At 48.0% G+C, this 19,873-nt stretch overlaps 1 protein-coding gene across 3 annotated transcripts in view; it reads right to left on the reverse strand.

Annotated features, from left to right (window-relative positions):
* Positions 1 to 19,873, reverse strand: part of sh3pxd2aa (SH3 and PX domains 2Aa) — a 367,257-nt gene that overhangs the window by 37,309 nt on the left and 310,075 nt on the right. For all 3 annotated transcript variants that reach the window (XM_038822069.1, XM_038822070.1, XM_038822068.1), the window contains one exon: positions 13,989 to 14,335. In XM_038822069.1, coding sequence (XP_038677997.1) covers positions 13,989 to 14,335 — 347 coding nt within the window. The remainder of the gene's footprint in view (positions 1 to 13,988; positions 14,336 to 19,873) is intronic.

The raw sequence follows: 19,873 nt of genomic DNA on the forward strand, positions 1-19,873 counted from the left end.
TGGCCACAGGTGAGGTCCCAAAGCATTGGAGAATAGCCAATGTTGTCCCGTTACTTAAGAAACATAGCAAGGATGCTCTTTCCCAGGGTAGGAGAGTCAATACTAGGGGACATAGATTTAAAGTACGTGGGGAAAAGTTTAGAACAGAGGTGCGAGACAAGGTTTTTACACAGAGGGTGGTAAATATATGGAACGTGCTGTCTGGGGAGGTGGTGGGAACAGGTACAATAGCAGCATTTAAGGGGCATCCAGACAAATTATATATAAACAGGGTGGGAATGGAAGGATACGGACTCTAAGTGCAGACGGTTTTAGTTTAGGCAGGTACCATGGTTGGCGCAGGCTTGGAGGGCCGAAGGGCCTGTTCCTGTGCCTTATTGATCTTTGATAACCCAGATAATTATAGGCCAGTGAGCTTGACGTTAGTGATAGCGAAATTGTTGGAAAAGGTTCTCAGAGATAGAATCAATGCACATTTGGAAGTGAATAGTCTTATTAGCAACAGACAGCATGGTTTTATACGAGGGAGGTCATGTCTCAGTAATTTAATTTAATTTTTTGAGAAGGTGACAAAAATGATTGACGAGGGAAGGGCTGTAGATGTTGTCTGCATGGACTTTAGTAAAGCATTTGATAAGGTCACACATGGCAGGCTGGTGCAAAAGTTTAAATCACACTGGGTCGGGGTGAACTAGCTGGATGGATTCAGAACTGGCTTGGCCATAGAAGACAGAGGGTAGCAGTGGAAGGGTGATTTTCCAAATCGAGGTCTGTAACTAGTGGTGTTCCGCAGGGATCAGTACTGGGACCTCTGCTCTTTGTAATATATATAAATGACTTGGAAGAAAATGTAGCGGGTCTGATTAACAAGTTTGCGGATGATACTAAGATTGCAGGAGTTGCGGATAGTGATGACGATTGTCAGCGAATATAGCAGGATATAGATAGGCTGCAAAATTGGGCGGAGAAATGGCAGATGGAATGTAACCCAGACAAATGCAAGGTGATGCATTTTGGTAGATCCAATTCAGGTGGGAGCTATAAAATAAATGGCAGAACCATCAGGAGCATAGAGACACAGGGAAATCTGGGCGTGCAGGTCCACAGATCCTTAAACGTGGCAGCACAGGTGGAAATGGTGGGAAAAAAAAGCATATGGCATGTTTGCCTTCATCGGACAGGGCACCGAGTATATAACTTTGCAAGTCATAGCACAATTATTTAGAATGTTGGTTGGGCCACATTTGGAATACTGTGTCCGATTCTGGTCACCGCACTACCAGAAGGACGTGGAGGCTTTGGAGAGAGACAGAAAAGGTTTATCAGGATGTTGTCTGGTGTGGAGGGTATTAGCTCTGAGGAGAGATTGAATAAACTGGGATTGTTCTCCCTAGAGAGACGGAGGCTGAGGGGCGACCTGATAGAAGTTTATAAAATTATGAGGGGTAAAGATAGGGTGAACAGTTGGAGGCTTTTTCCCAGGGCGGAATTGACAATTACAGGGGGGCACAGGTTCAAGGTGAAGGGGGAAAGGTTCAGTAGAGATGTGCGGGGGAAGTTTTTTTACACAGTGGGTGGTGGTGGCCTGGAATGCACGGCCAAGTGAGGTGGTTGAGGCAGATACGTTAGCGACCTTTAAGACTTATCTGGATAGGCCACATGAACAGAAGGGGTATAGAAGGGTACAGGCGTTTGGTCCAGATGGGACACGGGATTGGTGCAGGCTTGAAGGGCTGAAGGGCCTGTTCCTCTGCTGTATTGTTCTTTGTTTTAATTCTGACCATTCTGCTTGTAACTCTTAAATCCATATATATATATAAAGATATTACAGAAAAGTGATCCTAAAAGAGATCTCGTTGAACCACAGTGCCAACAATATCCCACAGAAACATTGTAAATAGGAGCAGGCGGAGGCCATTCGGCCCATCAAGCTTGCTTCATCATTCATCATCCAACTCCATCGCTTGTGCTCTCCTCCCCCCATATCCTTTGTCTCCATTCGCTTCAAAAGTTGTATTTAACTCCTTCTGGAAAACATACAGGGCACGACCAACCCGAATGGGAAGAGGTTCCTGTAGTGAGTGTGTTTAGCCGGGTGTTTGTCAGTGCTTGGCACACCGAGAAACACCACAGGCGGGATTCTCCGACTCTCCGCTGGGTCGGAGAATCCCCAGTGGGTGGTGTGAAGCGGGCGTGGGCAGGATTGCTGCCATGCCCGTCGGGGGACGTTGACTGTGGCCCCCCCCCTCCCCGGCGATTCTCCGGGCCCTGATGGGCCGAATGGCCGTCCATTTTTGGCCAGTCCCGCCGGCGTGAATCACCCAACTCACGCACCAGAGAGACCTGGCAGGTGAGTATACGTGAGCGGCCCTCGGGATGGCGCGGGGGGATCCGACCTCGGGGATGACCCCCACGATCGGGGCCCACCGATCTGCGAGCGGGCTTGTTCCGTGGGGGCACTTCTTCCTTCCGCGCAGGGCCCCGCCATATTGCCCGGGGGTTGGCACGGAGAAGAGAACCCTCCTCCAACCCCTCCGGTGTCAACCTAGCTCCCTAGAAAGGTGTGAAGTCCTCACCTTAGGGGACCGTCGACGCCGGAGTCGTTGCCGTCGGTTTTCCCGCTGGCGCGGGACCTTAGTCGCCAGAAGGGAGGATCCTGGCCCATGTTCTTGAACCCCTATTTGGGTAGATACGGGGTCTCAGCAGAGAACGCCCTGATGAGGCCTCACTTAATCCCGTTTTCTCTCCGGAACTCCTCAGTGCCGAAGGCGATCAGCACCGTGACAGTGCCAGGCTGGCAGTGCCAAGATTCAAGGTGGCACCAACTGTGCCAGGATGCGACCCTGCCCAGAAGCAAACACCTGGGGACCCCCCCACGAGAGCCATTTTGCCTGGTCGCCGTTTGTGGAAACCAGCACTGAATGGCACTCGTCCGAGACCTCCATGCCTTGGGTATACTGTAGGAATGTATATTAGAGTCAGACTTGCTATCTCACTCTCGGATTGGATTTGCTTATTGTCACGTGTACCTAGGTACAGTGAAAAGTATTTTTCTGCGAGCAGCTCAAACAGATCATTTAGTACCTGAAAAAAAAGAAAAAGAAAAAGAAAATACACAATATAACCATATAAACATCGGATGAAGCATACAGGAGTGCAGTATTAATCAGGTCAGTCCATAAGAGGGTCCTTTAGGAGTCTGGTGACAGTGGGGAAGAAGCTGTTTTTGAGTCTGTTTGTGCGTGTTCTCAGACTTCTGTATCTCCTGCCCGATGGAAGAAGTTGGAAGAGTGAGTAAGCCGGGTGGGGGGGGGGGGTCTTTGGTTATGCTGCCCGCTTTCCCCCGGCAGCGGGAGGTGTATGGAGATTATATGAAGATTTTCTAAAAAGTCATCCCGCTCATTGTGGGCGAAAAAGGGTTTGGTGTTCAGTGATGCTCTGACCCATTCCCCGACCACAATTTGGAAAATTGGACCACAAATGCTGGTCTTTCTCCCGGCATACAAGTAGAAATTTAAGCAGGATAATCTGGTTAAGAAGGTCGTGCGATGCTGGTTCGAGGCAACGGAAAGGCTCTTTAGTGACTGATTGGAGTCGGTAGATTGATCCATAATCAAGAACTCAACGGCCAACCTGGACAAGTGTGCCACCACCGTCACAGACTTCATCAATAAGTGTGTTGATGATTGTGTTTCAAAGAAGGGAGCACGTAAGTTCCCCAAACGGGAACCATAGTTTAACCAGATCCATTCCCTGTCTGAAGTCCAGGTCTGAGACGCTCAAGACAAGCGACCCTGACCAGTACAAGAAATCCAGATCTGACCTCTGCAAAGCCATCGGGGACACCAAGAGACAATGCCAGAATAAGCGAGAATCACCAACAACGACATGGTGGCTTGTGGCAAGGCTTAAACGATATAATGGTCTACAAAGCAAAGCCGAGTAGAATCTCCGGCAGCAGCATACCCCTCTCCAATGAACTCAATGCATTCTATGCTCGTTGCGAGCAGGAAGCCAACAAACTGTTTGTCAACTGCCCCAGCAGCCTCGGGCCGACCAATACCTACCGTCACAATCTCAGTAGTCAGATCAGCCTTCTTGAAAGTGAACCCAGGGAAAGCCAAGGGTCCTGACGGAGTCCCTGGTCGTGCACTCAGATCCTGCATGGACCAACAGGTGGGTATGTTCGCGGACATCTGCGATCTCTCCCTCTCCGTTCTGAGGTTCCAACCTGCTTCAAAAAGACCTGCTGAAGGAGCAGCGCTCCGAAAGCTAGTGATACGAGGAAAGGCTCAGGGACTTGAGGTTGTTTTCGTTAGAGAGGAGAAGGCTGAGAGGTGACTTAATAGAGACATATAAGATAGTCAGAGGGTTAGATAGGGTGGACAGTGAGAGTCTCTTTCCTCGGATGGTGATGACCAACATGAGGGGACATAGCTTTAAATTGAGGGGTGATAGATATAGGACAGATGTCAGAGGCAGTTTCTTTACTCAGAGAGTAGTAGGGGTGTGGAACGCCCTGCCTGCAACAGTAGTAGACTCGCCAACTTTAAGGGCATTTAAGTGGTCACTGGATAGACATATGGATGAAAATGGAATAGTGTAGGTCAGATAGGCTTCAGATGGTTTCACGGGTCGGCGCAACATCGAGGGCCGAAGGGCCCGTACTGCGCTGTAATGTTCTATGCTCTATTCGAAACAAACCTGCTGGACTTTAACCTGGTGTTGTAAGACTTCTTACTGTGCCCACCCCAGTCCAACACCAGCTTCTCCATATCACTGCTTCAAGAAAATCACCATTATACCGGTGCCAAAGAACCAGGTAACGTGCCTCAATGACGACCGTCCGATGGCCTCGACATCGATCATTAAGAAGTGCTTTGAGAGGTTGGTCATGAGACACATCAACTCGGGTGGCACGGTGCTGGACCTCGCAGTGCATCAAGGGATAAGTGCATAACTGAGGTACATCCCAAAGTCCATTAGAAGGACCCCCTTCCCACACAGGAAAATCCTCTCCCCCCACCCTCACCCCACTGAAAATTGGGGGGATCCTCCTCCCACTATGGGAATATGAGGGTGACACAATTCCCCCCTATCAACGCCCCATCAGAGACCCCTGTCAGTCAGCCCTGCCTGAATACGGAACAGCAGTCCAGGCAGCAGAGTGAAAAATCACTGCATTTTCACGTATCCTTCCCTAACATCTGCTGCCTCAGGCAAAATGTTTAAAGCAGCAGCTTTTACAAGTGTCAGAGGCTTCCTCTAAAGCCAAGTACACTTTAAAGGACTTCAAATACCTTGACGGCCAATCCACCTAACCTGCACATCTTTGGACTGTGGGAGGAAACTGGAGCACCCGGAGGAAACCCACGCAGACATGGGCTTCACGGCTGGGAAGCAACAGTGCTAATCACTGTGCTACCGTCCTGCCCAAGGGAGGCAGAGATCAGGAAAATTTGAGACAAAACCCGTTGACGGATTCTGAAGCCTCCCAAGGATCAATTGGAGGTGAGATGGCAGAGGGAGCATCTTCCTCTCCGACCACTAAACGCCTAGGCTCTCACCAACATTTTGATGAGCGAGCTTGATAAACATTAACAAAGTTTGACGGTGGATCTTTAAAGATCAATTGAAGAAGGCTTTAAGTGGCAACATGTAGGTGGAGGTCGCATATTTGGTGGCTCCTGACAGAGTTGTCATTTTTTGGCCCTTTGCTTCCAGCTGTGGGGGAAGGTTTTATGTGAGGATTTGCGGGAATGTCCGAGATACTTCAAGGATGTCAAAAACCGGGAAAAGGAATCCAGGGAAAAAGGGAGTGAGCGAGAGCCCACCGTCGAGGTAGTCAGGAGCTCAGTGGGAGGAAAGATGGTGGGAGAAGACTCGCCGGGTGGAGCTGCGCCCATCACAGTGGAAAAGAGGCCTTTATTGTCACAAGTAGGCTCACATTAACACTGCAATGAAGTTACTGTGAAAACCCCCAAGTCGTCACATTCCAGCACCTGTTCGGGTACACAGAGGGAGAATTCAGAATGTCCAATTCACCTAACAGCACATCTTTCGGGACTAACCCTGGAGCTGTGAAGCAATAGTGCTAACCACTGTGTTACCGTACCGCCCAGGCATCGGATGGAGATGATGACCTCACTCAAGGAGTGGGTAGGTGAGACCCTTGCCCCGATGAAGGAGGCTCTGGCAAAGTCTTTGACGACGGTGCTGAAGCAAGGAGACATACTGAAGAGGGTGAAGGATGCACTGTTGCAGTACAGCGATCAGTTCACCTCGATGGGTGAGGAGGTGCGGAAGGTGGTGGAGAAGAATAGAGGGCTGAGAGCAAATGTGGAGGACTTGGAGATGTTTGCCAAGCTGATGGGGGAGGGGGAGGTGGACAGGGCCCACTGGTCACTCCGGCCGAAACTAAAGGTGAATGAGCCGCCGCGAGCTGTGATCGTCTGTTTCCACAGTTACCAGGTGAAGAAGATGCTGCGATTGGCGAGGTGAAACGAGAGGTGATGTGGGAAGGGAGTGGTATATGTGTACACCAGGATCTCACGAGCAGGCGAGGAGACGGGCGGTCTTTGGTTAGGTGAAGGCAACGTCGTACAAACGCAATATGCAGTTTGGAATGGTCTACCCGACGAAGCGGAGGGTCACACATAACGGCAGAGATGGCGGAGGAGTTTGTGAACGCGGAAGGACTGAGTTTGTGAACGCGGAAGGACTGAGTTTGGCCTTTGACGGTTTTTGTTCGGCTTCTTCTGTTACTTTGTTCTTTCTCGTTATGGCTGTTCATCTTTATGTGTTTTTGTATATGAGATGTTTGGGTTCGGATGGTTTGGGGACGTGGGGCTTTGTGGGATTAGGGGGTTTAATGTACTAGATTGTGCTGGTAGTTTGGACGGGTTGGGTGTTGATGTTGGTGTGTGCCTGTGGTGCGGGGGAAGAGGTTCTGGCAGGTGCCGCTGCATTAGCAAATGTAAGTTGGCTGGTGAATGGGAGTGAGGTGGAGGAGGGGCCGTGGTCATTGGAACCTGTATGGACAGGAGGTCTTGATGGGCCTGGGAGGCGTCAATGGTGGGGGAATGGGGACGATACTGGCGTTCAATAGCAGGGCTGGAGGGGGGGTAGCGGTATTTGGTCGGTAAGAGTTTGAAGGTTCAGATGGAGAGTGGTGGCGGATCAGGGGGATAGGTAGGTAATAGTGTAATAGTAACGGGGCACTGGAGGGGAGGTGGGTGGTGCTGGTCAGTGTATACACCCCAAATTGAGATGATGTAGGATTCACGAAGAGGATGTTGGCGGCCATACCGGATCTGTTTGCGCACCAGTTATACTGGGGGGGGGGGAAAGAACTTGAATAGGGGGTTGAACTCGAAGGTGAATAGGTCTAAGCCTCGGTCCTCCACCCCCTCGGGGGGAGAGGGGGGGGGGGTGCGTGAGGATGTTGGCTGCGTTTATGAAGGAGGTGGGAGTGGCGGACCCGTGGGGGTTCTTACATCCGAGGGAAAGGGAGCACTCGTTTTTCTCGCTGGTAACCAGCGTGTATTCAAGAATAGATTTTTTTGTGTGGGAAAGGCACTGTTGAAGGGTGTGAGGCAGGCAAAGTATTCAAAGAATAAAGAACAATACAGCACAGGAACAGGCCCATCGGCCCTCCAAGCCTGTACCGGTCATAATACCAACCTTGGCCAAAACTCTCAGCACTTCCTTGTGGCGTATCCCTCTATACCCATCCTATCCATGTGTTTGTCAAGGTGTCTTTTGAACCCCGTTAATGTGTCTGCTTCCACAAACTCTCTTGGCAATGCGTTCCAGGCACTCACCACCCTCTGTGTAAAACATCTGCCTCGCACATCTCCTCTGAATTTTGCCCTTCTGACCTTAAACCTAGGCCCCCGGGTGACTGACCCCTCCACCCTGGGAAAGAGTGCCTGACCATCCACTCTATCCATGCCCCTCATAATCTTGTAGACCTCTATCAGGTTCCCCCCTCAACCCCCGTCTTTCTAATGAAAACAGTCCGAGTCTATTCAGCCTCTCCACATAGCTAACACCCTCCAGACCAGGCAACATCCTGGTAAACCTCCTCTGCACCCTCTCCAAAGCCTTCACATCCTTCTGTAGGGGCTGATTTAGCATAGTGGGCTAAACAGCTGGCTTGCAATGCAGAACAAGGCCAGCAGCGCGGGTTCAATTCCAATACCGGCCTCCTCGAACAGGAGCCGGAATGTGGCGACTGTGGGCTTTTCACAGTAATTTCACTGAAGCCTACTTGTGACAATAAGCGATTATTATTAGTGTGGCGACCAGTATTGTGCGTTATATTCCAAGTCCTGCCGTACCAAGGTTCTGTACAACTGTAGCATGACGTGCCAGTTTTTATACTCGATGCCCCATCCAATGAAGGTAAGCATTCCGTCTGCTTTCTGGACTACATTGTCCACAATGGGCGAGATCAGATTTTGGGAAATCTGCATATTAGAGCGAGACAGTAAGCCTCACTCTAATGTGCAGATTCCCGAGGGATTCAATCCCTTCACCTCAGCGACTTCGGGCAAGTGCCATTTGGCACTGGTTCCTAAGAGTTTTGCCATTTACGGTATATTTCCCCTCTATGTTAGATTTACCAAAATACATTACCTCACATTTATCCGGATGAAATTCCATTTGCCATTTCTCTGCCCAAGTCTCCAACCTATCTATATATAACCTATTCTGCTATACTCTGTCAATCCTCAACACTATCTGCCACTCCACCAACCTTGGTGTCATTCGCAAACTTACTAATCAGACCGGCTACCTTTTCCACCAAATTGTTTGTGTATACTATGTATACAAACAACAGAGGCCCAAGCACAGATCCCTATTATTTAGGAGCATGCTCTGCATTGGGCGGATGTGGTCCTGGAGAAGGGGTCGGCACAGAGGCCGGCCTGGAGGCTAGATGTGAGGTTGTTTGCAGATCCAAACATTTGCAGCAACATGGGCAGAGTGATTAAGGATTATGTTGGGTTTAACAGGACGGGGAGGTGTTGCTGTCGGTAGTGTGGGAAGCGTTGAAAGCGGTAGTGAGGCGTGTGGTTATCTCATTCAAGGTGCAGGTGGATAGGGAGATAAGAGAGGACGGAAAAGGTTGATGGAGAAAAGTTTGGAGGTGGATGAAAGGCAAGCAGAGGATCCGACGCCGGAGATTTTGGAGGTGGAAGGAGCTGCAGAAGAGGTCTGACTTGTGTATGGGAAAAGCGATTTGGCAGTTGAGGCGGGCGAAAGGAGTTGTATGGGGGGGGTTGTATATGAATATGGAGAAAAGGTCAGTCGCTTGTTGGAGGGTCAGCTCAGCCGGCAGGTGGCCGTGAGAGAGATTGTTTAGGTTTAGATTGTTAGAGTTTCTGCGACAGTTGGAGTGTCCCATAGTGGGAGAGGAGAGGGCATGGCTGGAGGAGCCGGTGGGGTGGTAGAAGTGTGGGTGGCGATAGGGAGATGCAGACAGTTAAGGCACCTGGGCCGGATGATTTCCCGGTGAAGTTTTATAAGAAGTTCTTGGATGGATTGGCACTGCTGTTGGTGGGATGTTTGAGGACGCGGTGGTGAAGGGGGTACTTCCGGAGAGGATGGGACAGGCATCCATCTCTTTACTGCTGAAAAAGGACAAGGACCCAGTAGAATGTGGGTCATATCGGCCAATTTCGTTATTAAGCATGGATGCCAAGATTTTAGCAAAGTTGTTGGTGGTTAGGTTGGAGGGGTGCCTCCCAAAGGTGATTGGGGAGGAGCAGATGGGGCTTGTGAAAGGAAGACAGTTGTCATCTAATGTGTGGTGCCTGTTGAATGTGGTGCTTCCTCCGGCAGAAGGGAAGGTGATTGTGGTGGTGGATGCAGAGTAAGCGTTTGACTGTGTGGAGTGAAGCTATTTGTTTACGATATTGGAGAGGTTTGGAATTGGGCCTAAATTTGTGGCATGGGTGAGGTTGTTGTCAAGGACCCGAGGGCGAATGTGCGTACGAACAAGGTGAAATCGGAGTACTTTCCTCTGCATGGGGGAACAAACCAGGAGTATTGTGTTCAGTTTTGGTCTCCTGACCTGAGAAAGGACGTACTGGCGCTGGAGGGTGTGCAGAGGAGATTCACTAGGTTAATCCCAGAGCTGAAGGAGTTGGATTACGAGGAGAGGTTGAGTAGACTGGGACTGTAATCGTTGGAATTTAGAAGGATGAGGGGGGATCTTATAGAAACATAAAATTATGAAGGGAATAGATAGGATAGATGCGGGCAGGTTGTTTCCACTGGCGGGTGAAAGCAGAACTAGGGGACATAGCCTCAAAATAAGGGGAAGTAGATTTAGGACTGAGTTTAGGAGGAACTTCTTCACCCAAAGGGTTGTGAATCTATGGAATTCCTTGCCCAGTGAAGCAGTTGAGGCTCCTTCATTAAATGTTTTTAAGATAAAGATAGAAAGTTTTTTGAAGAATAAAGGGATTAAGGGTTATGGTGTTCGGGCCGGAAAGTGGAGCTGAGTCCACAAAAGATCAGCCATGACAAGGTGAAAATAGATAATAGATAAGTCCCCGGGGCCGGATGGGATTTATCCTAGGATTCTCTGGGAAGCCAGGGAAGAGATTGCTGAGCCTTTGGCTTTGATTTTTAGGTCATCATTGGCTACAGGAATAGTGCCAGAGGACTGGAGGATAGCAAATGTGGTCCCTTTGTTCAAGAAGGGGAGTAGAGATAACCCCGGTAACTATAGGCCGGTAAGCCTAACGTCTGTGGTGGGTAAGGTCTTGGAGAGGATTATAAAAGATACGATTTATAATCATCTAGATAGGAATAATATGATTAGGGATAGTCAGCATGGTTTTGTGAAGGGTAGGTCATGCCTCACAAACCTTATCGAGTTCTTTGAGAAGGTGACTGAACAGGTAGACAAGGGTACAGCAGTTGATGTGGTGTATATGGATTTCAGTAAAGCGTTTGATAAGGTTCCCCACGGTCGGCTATTGCAGAAAATATGGAGGCTGGGGATTGAGGGTGATTTAGAGACGTGGATCAGAAATTGGCTAGTTGAAAGAAGACAGAGAGTGGTAGTTGATGGGAAATGTTCAGAATGGAGTTCAGTTACGAGTGGCGTACCACAAGGATCTGTTCTGGGGCCGTTGCTGTTTGTCATTTTTATAAATGACCTAGAGGAGGGCGCAGAAGGATGGGTGAGTAAATTTGCAGACGACACTAAAGTCGGTGGAGTTGTAGACAGTGCGGAAGGATGTTGCAGGTTACAGAGGGACATAGATAAGCTGCAGAGCTGGGCTGAGAGGTGGCAAATGGAGTTTAATGTGGAGAAGTGTGAGGTGATTCACTTTGGAAAGAATAACAGGAATGAGGAATATTTGGCTAATGGTAAAATTCTTGGTAGTGTGGATGAGCAGAGGGATCTCGGTGTCCATGTACATAGATCCCTGAAAGTTGCCACCCAGGTTGATAGGGTTGTGAAGAAGGCCTATGGTGTGTTGGCCTTTATTGGTAGAGGGATTGAGTTCCGGAGCCATGAGGTCATGTTGCAGTTGTACAAAACTCTAGTACGGCCGCATTTGGAGTATTGCGTACAGTTCTGGTCGCCTCATTATAGGAAGGACGTGGAAGCCTTGGAACGGGTGCAGAGGAGATTTACCAGGATGTTGCCTGGTATGGAGGGAAAATCTTATGAGGAAAGGCTGATGGACTTGAGGTTGTTTTCGTTAGAGAGAAGAAAGTTAAGAGGTGACTTAATAGAGGCATACAAAATGATCAGAGGGTTAGATAGGGTGGACAGCGAGAGCCTTCTCCCGCGGATGGAGGTGGCTATCACGAGGGGACATAGCCTTAAATTGAGCGGTAATAGATATAGGACAGCGGTCAGAGGTGGGTTTTTTACGCAAAGAGTGGTGAGGCCGTGGAATGCCCTACCTGCAACAGTAGTGAACTCGCCAACATTGAGGGCATTTAAAAATTTATTGGATAAGCATATGGATGATCAGGGCATAGTGTAGGTTAGATGGCCTTTAGTTTTTTTCCATGTCGGTGCAACATCAAGGGCCGAAGGGCCTGTACTACGCTGTATCGTTCTATGTTCTATGATCTCATTGAATGGCGGACCAGGCTCGAGGGACCATATGGTCTACTCCTGCTCCTAGTTCTTTGTTTATGTTTAAAGCAGGGCTGCCTTATATCCCCCCTTCTGTTTGCACTGGCTATAGAGCCCTGGGCACTGGGGTGCTCATAAGAATAGAAAGGGGTTGGGGGGGTGGAACATAGGGTGCCCTGTATGCAGATGATTTGCTGCTGGATATTTCCAATCAGGGTGCTTCAGTGGGGAATGTAATGGGTTGTTTAAGTGATCCGGGTTTTTTTCAGTGTACAGCTAAATTTGAGGGTAAGTGAGTATTTTGTACTGTCTCCTTCAGGGGTGGGAGAGAGGGGTGGGAGCAACGCACTTTAGATATTTTGGAGTACGCAGGGTTAAAGGGATTCGCTGAGGTGGGACAGTATCTCCTGTCGTTGGCTGGCCAGGTACAGATGGTCAAGATGAACATTTTGCCACAGTTCTTACTCTTGTTTCCGTGCTTGTCGGTCTTTCTACCAAAGTGATTTTTTATGAGGGTGGGGAGGTAGATTTTGTCATTTATATGGGCGGGTAAAGTGGCACTGATTAGGAGGATGGTGCTTCAGAGAGGGCGACAGAGAGGAGGTTTGGACCTTCCAGATTTGCTACATTATTATTGGGCAGCGAATGCGGAGAAGGTGTGGGGAGTCGGAGATGTTCTGAAGTTGGAGGCTGAATATACTGAATAACTCTCGGGCATATTCCACAAGATGATGGGTGTGGGTTTACTTCCACCCACTCAGAATTAGACCTGCCCACATCGTTCACTCCAACCTGGAGATCTGCCTTGTGCAGCGATTGTGAGATTCCATAGTTTTAAAAGAAAAAGACCGGGGGGGGGGGGGCAGTTTTTGGCAGGCCGGATCCGCGCGCGGCCGAGCCATGTTGTACGGCACGACCACCACAGATCGTCGGCAAGCACCGGCACGGCCACGGACCCGGCCATCCTGCCCACGTAACGGCCGGTAGAGTTGGGAGCTTTACGTTGCGTGGCTGCTCACCCCCAGCGGGCAGAGCATCGATGCAGGAGTGACGCTGACTTTCTGGTCATAAGACCAGATGGATCCTGCAGACACAGTCGCAGAATCGGTGAATCCAGCCCAACGTTCTCCCACCAGAGCTGAATTGTAACCAGTTTATGGTCCTGCTGGGAGTACACACCATCAAATTTATACATGGCTTGGAAATCGAACGGTTCCCAGGGAAATTAAATGAAAAATGAAATGAAATGAAAATCGCTTATTGTCACAAGTAGGCTTCAAATGAAGTTACTGTGAAAAGCCCCTAGTCACCACATTACAGCGCCTGTTCGGGGGAGCTGGTACGGGAATTGAACCCGCGCTGCTAGCCTGCCTTGGTCTGCTTTCAAAGCCAGCAATTTAGCCCTGTGCTAAACCAGCCCCAAGTGTAGACTTGTGTAGGGTGCTCTTTCTGAGCCGAATGGCCTCCTGCATTGAAATTTCTATGTTTCTATGAAGTTGTTCACTGAATCCATAGATATTTACTCTCTTTGAAACATCTTTGTCAATCTCCACCAATGGCTGGCCCCCTATCCAGCCCCACCGCTCACTTGGCTAAATCGCTGGCTTTTAAAGCAGACCAAGCAGGCCAGCAGCACGGTTCGATTCCCGTACCAGGCGCCGGAATGTGGCGACTAGGGGCTTTTCACAGTAACTTCATTGAAGCCTACTCGTGACAATAAGCGATTTTCATTTCATTTCATGACAACAGAAACTGCTGAGATAAGGAACTGAAAAGGTAAATGCAAGATTTTAGCTCAGGAACTTGACAAATGATAAACATTGCTGAATGCTGGACCTATATTTGAGAAAGACGAATACTTTCAATCACATACCTATTTCTGCCCTCTGTGGGGCAACCCTGGCAACAGCCGGGGACCCCAGAGCTCGGCTCACTTTCTTCTCTGGTGTGGCCAATGTAGACGCAGTGCCATTGGTCTGTTCACAAGGCAGTGGAAGGCTGATTTCCTTCGCAGTAATAGGAGGATGATCATACAGGTTGGATTCGTTTTCTGTCTGTAAATTCTTTTCACTGCATGTTTTCTTGTTCAGTAGGTTACTTATCTCCATTATGTTTCCAATTATCTCTACTGGTCCAGTAAGAGGCTTTTTCTTTGCAGCAAGTTCATCCTTGACTTTTCTGAGGTAAGATGCTGGTGCCCATCCCTCTTTGCCTTGATACCTGAAAAATTATGGTTTATAAATTGATCAAAGATTTTTTTTTACAGCTGATTCAATTGCTGTAAATTACAAGCCTTAAACAACCAGTGATACCTTTCTGTTCTGAGATACGTGTACTGTAATGGTTAGTACTGCTGCTTCACTGCGCCAGGGACCTGGGTTCAATTCCAGCCTTAAAGTCTGTGTGCAGTTTGCACTTTCCAGAGAAGCCCGACAGTGCTGAAGGAGGTCAATCTGCACCGACCCTCTGAAAGAGTACCGTACCCAGGCCTACTCCCTTGCCCTACCACGGGGCAATTTAGCATGGCTAATCCACCTAACCTGCACATAGAACATAGAACATAGAACAGTACAGCACAGAACAGGCCCTTCGGCCCTCGATGTTGTGCCGAGCCATGATCACCCTACTCAAACCCACGTATCCACCCTATACCCGTAACCCAACAACCCCCCCCCCTTAACCTTACTTTTTAGGACACTACGGGCAATTTAGCATGGCCAATCCACCTAACCCGCACATCTTTGGACTGTGGGAGGAAACCGGAGCACCCGGAGGAAACCCACGCACACACGGGGAGGACGTGCAGACTCCGCACAGACAGTGACCCAGCCGGGAATCGAACCTGGGACCCTGGAGCTGTGAAGCATTTATGCTAACCACCATGCTGCCCCTATCTTTGGATTGTGGGAGGAAACCGGAGCATCCGGAGGAAACCTACACAACACGGGGAGAATGATCCCATGGGTGGGTTTATGGGGATAGGGACAGGGAGTGGGCCTAGGTAGGGTGCTCTTTCAGAGGGTTGGGGGCTCGAATGACCTTCTGCATTGTAGCAATTCTATAAAATCCATTCAATCTAAAGTTGTGCCTCTTGCTAAGCAATGTAAAATCTTTGTACGAGAAGGGAGAAGTGTTTAAATCAGATAATTATAGACTAGATAGTTTAACATTGGTTGTTAGCAAGTTTTAGAATTGAAAATTAGAAATGCATGTCATAACTGGGATTAGATTTATTAAAGGCAATATATCGTGGAAGGTCAGCAACACCAATCTGTTCTTAAACATCTCATCACAATCATTTTATTGGACAGACAAAAGGATTATAGTGGAAATGATGTGCTGAAATTAGCAGAATGGGTAGACGAGGTGGCACATGAAATGCCATATGGATCACTGGCTTTCAGATATGTCCTTATTCGTACCAAGGCTGTAATGTGGTCTTGAGTCAGGCAATCTGGAGGAACCTAATCTGTATTATAGGCTCTGCTTCAGAACATGGTCGATAGTTTCTTCTAACACTTTGCTGATGATTGGCAGTGGAACATAGAATACACAGTGCAGAAGGAGGCCATTCGGCCCATCGAGTCTGCACCGACCCACTTAAGCCCTCACCTCCACCCTATCCCCGTAACCCAATAACCCCTCCTAAACTTTTCGGTCACTAAGGGCAATTTATCATGGCAAATCCACCTAACCTGCACGTCTTTGGACTGTGGGAGGAAACCGGAGCACCCGGAGGAAACCCACACAGACACAGGAGAACATACAGACTCCACACAAACAATGACCCAGCGGGGAAACGAACTTGGGACCCTGGCGCTATGAAGCCACAGTGCTAGCCACTTGTGCGACCATGCTGCCCAAACGTTTGGCTTAACAACTCACACAATTGTTACGGCACAGAAGGAGGTAATTCGGCCCATCATGTCTGCACTGTGCCTCCAAATAAGCACTGTGACATAGTGGCATTTCTCTTTCTTTTCCCTACACCCCATTGTTTCTATTCAAATAATCATCGAGTGCCCTTATGAATGCCCTGATTAAACGTGCCTCCACCATACCCATGCAGTGCATTCCAGGGCCAGAACATTCGCTGTAAGGATCCAGCGATAGCACCTTCCAAACTGTCATGTGAGAGTACCTTTAACTAATGGGGGTTTATAAAATAGCTGTAGTGGATGTACCTTTAAGAAAGGGGTGTTTATCAGTGATGTTAGAGTGTGGGTGGAGCTGGGCTGTCTGTCTGCTTTTACTTTCACTTTGGGCTCGCAGCTACAGGGTGTGTTTAGTTTTGTTTTGGATTTGGAGAAGTTGCAGTCACAGCAAGATGTGTATGAATCTCTGCAAGTTTATGAATGTTCATTTGGTGATTTCAAAGTGGTAACTCTTCTTAGTAGTGAAGTTAAACCTGATGTCTTTCTGTAAAAAGGGTCATTTTTATCTTATGGATGTTGCAAGGAAAGATTAAGAGTTACTTAGAGAGTACTGTATTCTTTGGGGGATTTATTGGTGCTGATAGTTGTAAATATGTTTACTGTGAGTTTATAAAGTGTTAACTGGTTTCATAAATAAACATTGTTTTAATTTAAAAGTACTGCAGATTTCTGTTGCATCACACCTAGAAAGTAGGCCCGTGTGCTCCCCATAACCATAATCTATTCAAAGTTGTGGGTCAGGCGAACTCCATGATACACTTTGGGTTTCTCTAAACCCTGGCCCATACCAAAATATAGAAAATAGGAGGAGGCCATTCTGCCCTTCACACCTGCTCCTCTATCCATTATGATCATGCTGATCATCCAACTGGGCAACCTCTTTCTGCTTTCCCCCGTTTTCTTTGATCCCTTCAGCCCTAAGAGCTACATCTAATTCCTTCTTGAAAACATACAACGTTTTGGCCTCAGCTGCTTTCAGTGGTAGCGAATTCCACAGGCTTACCACCCTCTGGGTGAAAATAATTCTCCTCATCTCAGTCCTGAATTGTTTACCCCATATCTTCATCTACCCGGTCTACTCCTGTTAGATTTTATAGGTTTCTATGAGATTCCCCTCTCATTCTTCTGAACTCCAGCGAATACAATCCTAACTAATTCAATCTCTCCTCATACGTCAGTTCTGCTATCCCAGGAATCAGTCTGGTAAACCTTCGCTGCACTTCCTCTATAGCTAAAGCATCCTTCCTCAGATAAGGAGACCAAATATTGCACACAATATTCAGATCCCAGGGTGGAACGTGGCTTGATAGATCCTAACTTTTATTTCTTTGTTTAGATACGTTGATAAATTGAGTCACAGGAGCTTGTAACAAAAGAATAAAACAAGAAAAGATGAACTATAATACATTACTCCTTCACCTCAGCTAGTCCTTTACAGATATATACATATTTCTACGGATAACACAAGTTACAAAATCAATCTTACACTCTAATATTCTTAGTAAGTACACAATCCATGTAAACCAAGAGGCAAAATGTGGTCAGGCGCTCTGAAACCGAGTGACAGATGCCACTAAAGACAACTTCTGCAGATTTCTCATCTATTTCCCCCAAGTGGCTTATAACATGGTGAGCCAACTGCCTTCACTGAATGTCTTCCACACAAAGCTTTCTAATCACTGCTCTTGAAAATACTCCTTGGAAACTTGTCCCAAACAATGCTTTCACTTGGAAGCTTTCACCAAGGATCCACTTCCAGAATTTGAACCTTTCCATTTGGTATTCCCCTGCCCTGGATTGGCATGTGCATTCAAGCTTCCCCGCAATCTCTCAGATATCCATCCACGCCAACAAACACCACAAGCCCGCAGTAAGGAGTAATCAAACTTCTGATTACTCAGAACTGGTCCCAATGTGTCAGGAATATGAAACCCTCCCCTTCACACCATCTCTTCAGCCACGTATTCATCCGATATATCCTGATATTTCTACTCTGACTGGCACGTGGCACTGGTGATAATCCTGAGATCACTACCTTTGGGGTCCTATTTCTCACCTTTCTTTCTAACTCCCTATATTCTGCTTTTCGGACCTCACCCCTATTTTTTACCTTTGTCGTTAATACCGATGTGCACAACGACCACTGGCTGTTCACCCTCCCCTTCCAGAATGTCCTGTAACTGCTCCGAGACATCGCTGATCTTAGCACCAGGGAGACAACATACCATCCTGGAGTCTTGTTTGTGGCCACAGAAACGCCTATCTATTCCCCTTACAATTTAATGGGTTGGTCAGATGGGCTGATTAGTGGCAAACGGAATTCAATCCGGATAAGTGCGAGGTGATGAACTTGGGAAGGATAAACAAGGCAAGGGGAATACAGGATAAACGGCAGGACCCTGGGAAGCACCGAGGGTCAGAGGGACCTTGGTGTGCATGTACACCCGTCCCTTAAGATAGCAGAGCAGGTGGATACTGTGGTTAAGAAGGCAGATGGTAAACTTGCCTTTATTAGCCGAGGCATAGTTTAAGAGCAGGGAGGTTATGCTGGAATTGTATAAAATGTTGGTTAGGCCACAGCTAGAGTATTGTGTGCAGTTCTGGAATCCACATTATAGGAGGAATATGATAGCACTGGAAAGGATGCAAAGGAGATTTATTGGGCTGGAGAGTTTAAGTTATGAAGAGAGATTGGATAGACTGGGATTGTTTTCCTTGACACAGATTAGACTGAGGGGGGACATGACTGAGGTGTATAAAATTATATGGGGCATAGATAGAGTAGACAGGAAGAAACCTTTCCCCTAGGTGAAGGGATCAATGGCCAGGGGGCATAGATTTACGGTAAGGAGCAGGAGGTTTAGAGGGGATGTGAGGAAAAACCTTTCACCCAGAGGGTGGTGGGAGTCTGGAACTCGCTGCTTGAAAGGGTGGTGGAGGCAGAGACCCTCATAACATTTAAGAAGTATTTAGATGTGTGCCTGCGATCCCAGGGCAGACACGGCTATGGGCCAAGAGCTGGGAAATGGGATTAGAATAGTTAAGTGGTTGTTTCTGACCGGCACAGGTGCAATGGGCCGTAGGGCCTTTTCTGTGCTATAGGACTCTATGGGCTGGATTCTCCTGCCCACCCCCTCCTGTACGAACGCCACGGGAGAGCCGCGTACGATGGAGAACTCCATTGACTTCGGGCGGGATTCTCTGGTCACCAGGCAGACGCGGCTGGAGAATCCACCCTGTGACTCCACATGCCACTTCTCACCGCTGCAAAGGTTGGGGAAGGTTCCTCTCTTGCACTTTCACCAGCTGGCAAAGCTCCTTTGTTTCAAGTGCGGTCCAGACCAAAGGAATGCATCTGAATGAATCACTCAGTGATGGACATTGGCTCTATTTGCTGTGAACCCCCATATCAGTTTGAGAAAGAATGCAGTTTAATTAGGATTTAGTCGTGTGGAGAGCTGAAGTAACAGGAAAAGTCCAGCAGCAGGAGAACCGTGCTGAATATTCCTGCTTTCTGTGTGCAATGGGATAATTTGGCAGCAGTCACCAATATTGTAATCAAAAGCAGAGATTTGGCTCGACTATTAACTGAGAAAATTCTACCTATTTTAAGTTTTAAAAACAGACGAATATCGTATTAGTGCAATGATAACTCCATAAATATAAAACCTACGTTTGGTTATGCTGCAACTATGTAAACCAATGTGCCAAATAGACCCTCCGAATAAATGCTTAATTAATACAAAGATGCTACAGCACAATCAAAATAGTATTTTGAAAATCAGATAAGTGAACAAACATAAGTTCAGCGGCCCAAACCCAG

The sequence above is a fragment of the Scyliorhinus canicula genome, chromosome 16 (genome assembly GCF_902713615.1).
Source record: "Scyliorhinus canicula chromosome 16, sScyCan1.1, whole genome shotgun sequence".
In the NCBI taxonomy this organism is placed as follows: domain Eukaryota; kingdom Metazoa; phylum Chordata; class Chondrichthyes; order Carcharhiniformes; family Scyliorhinidae; genus Scyliorhinus; species Scyliorhinus canicula.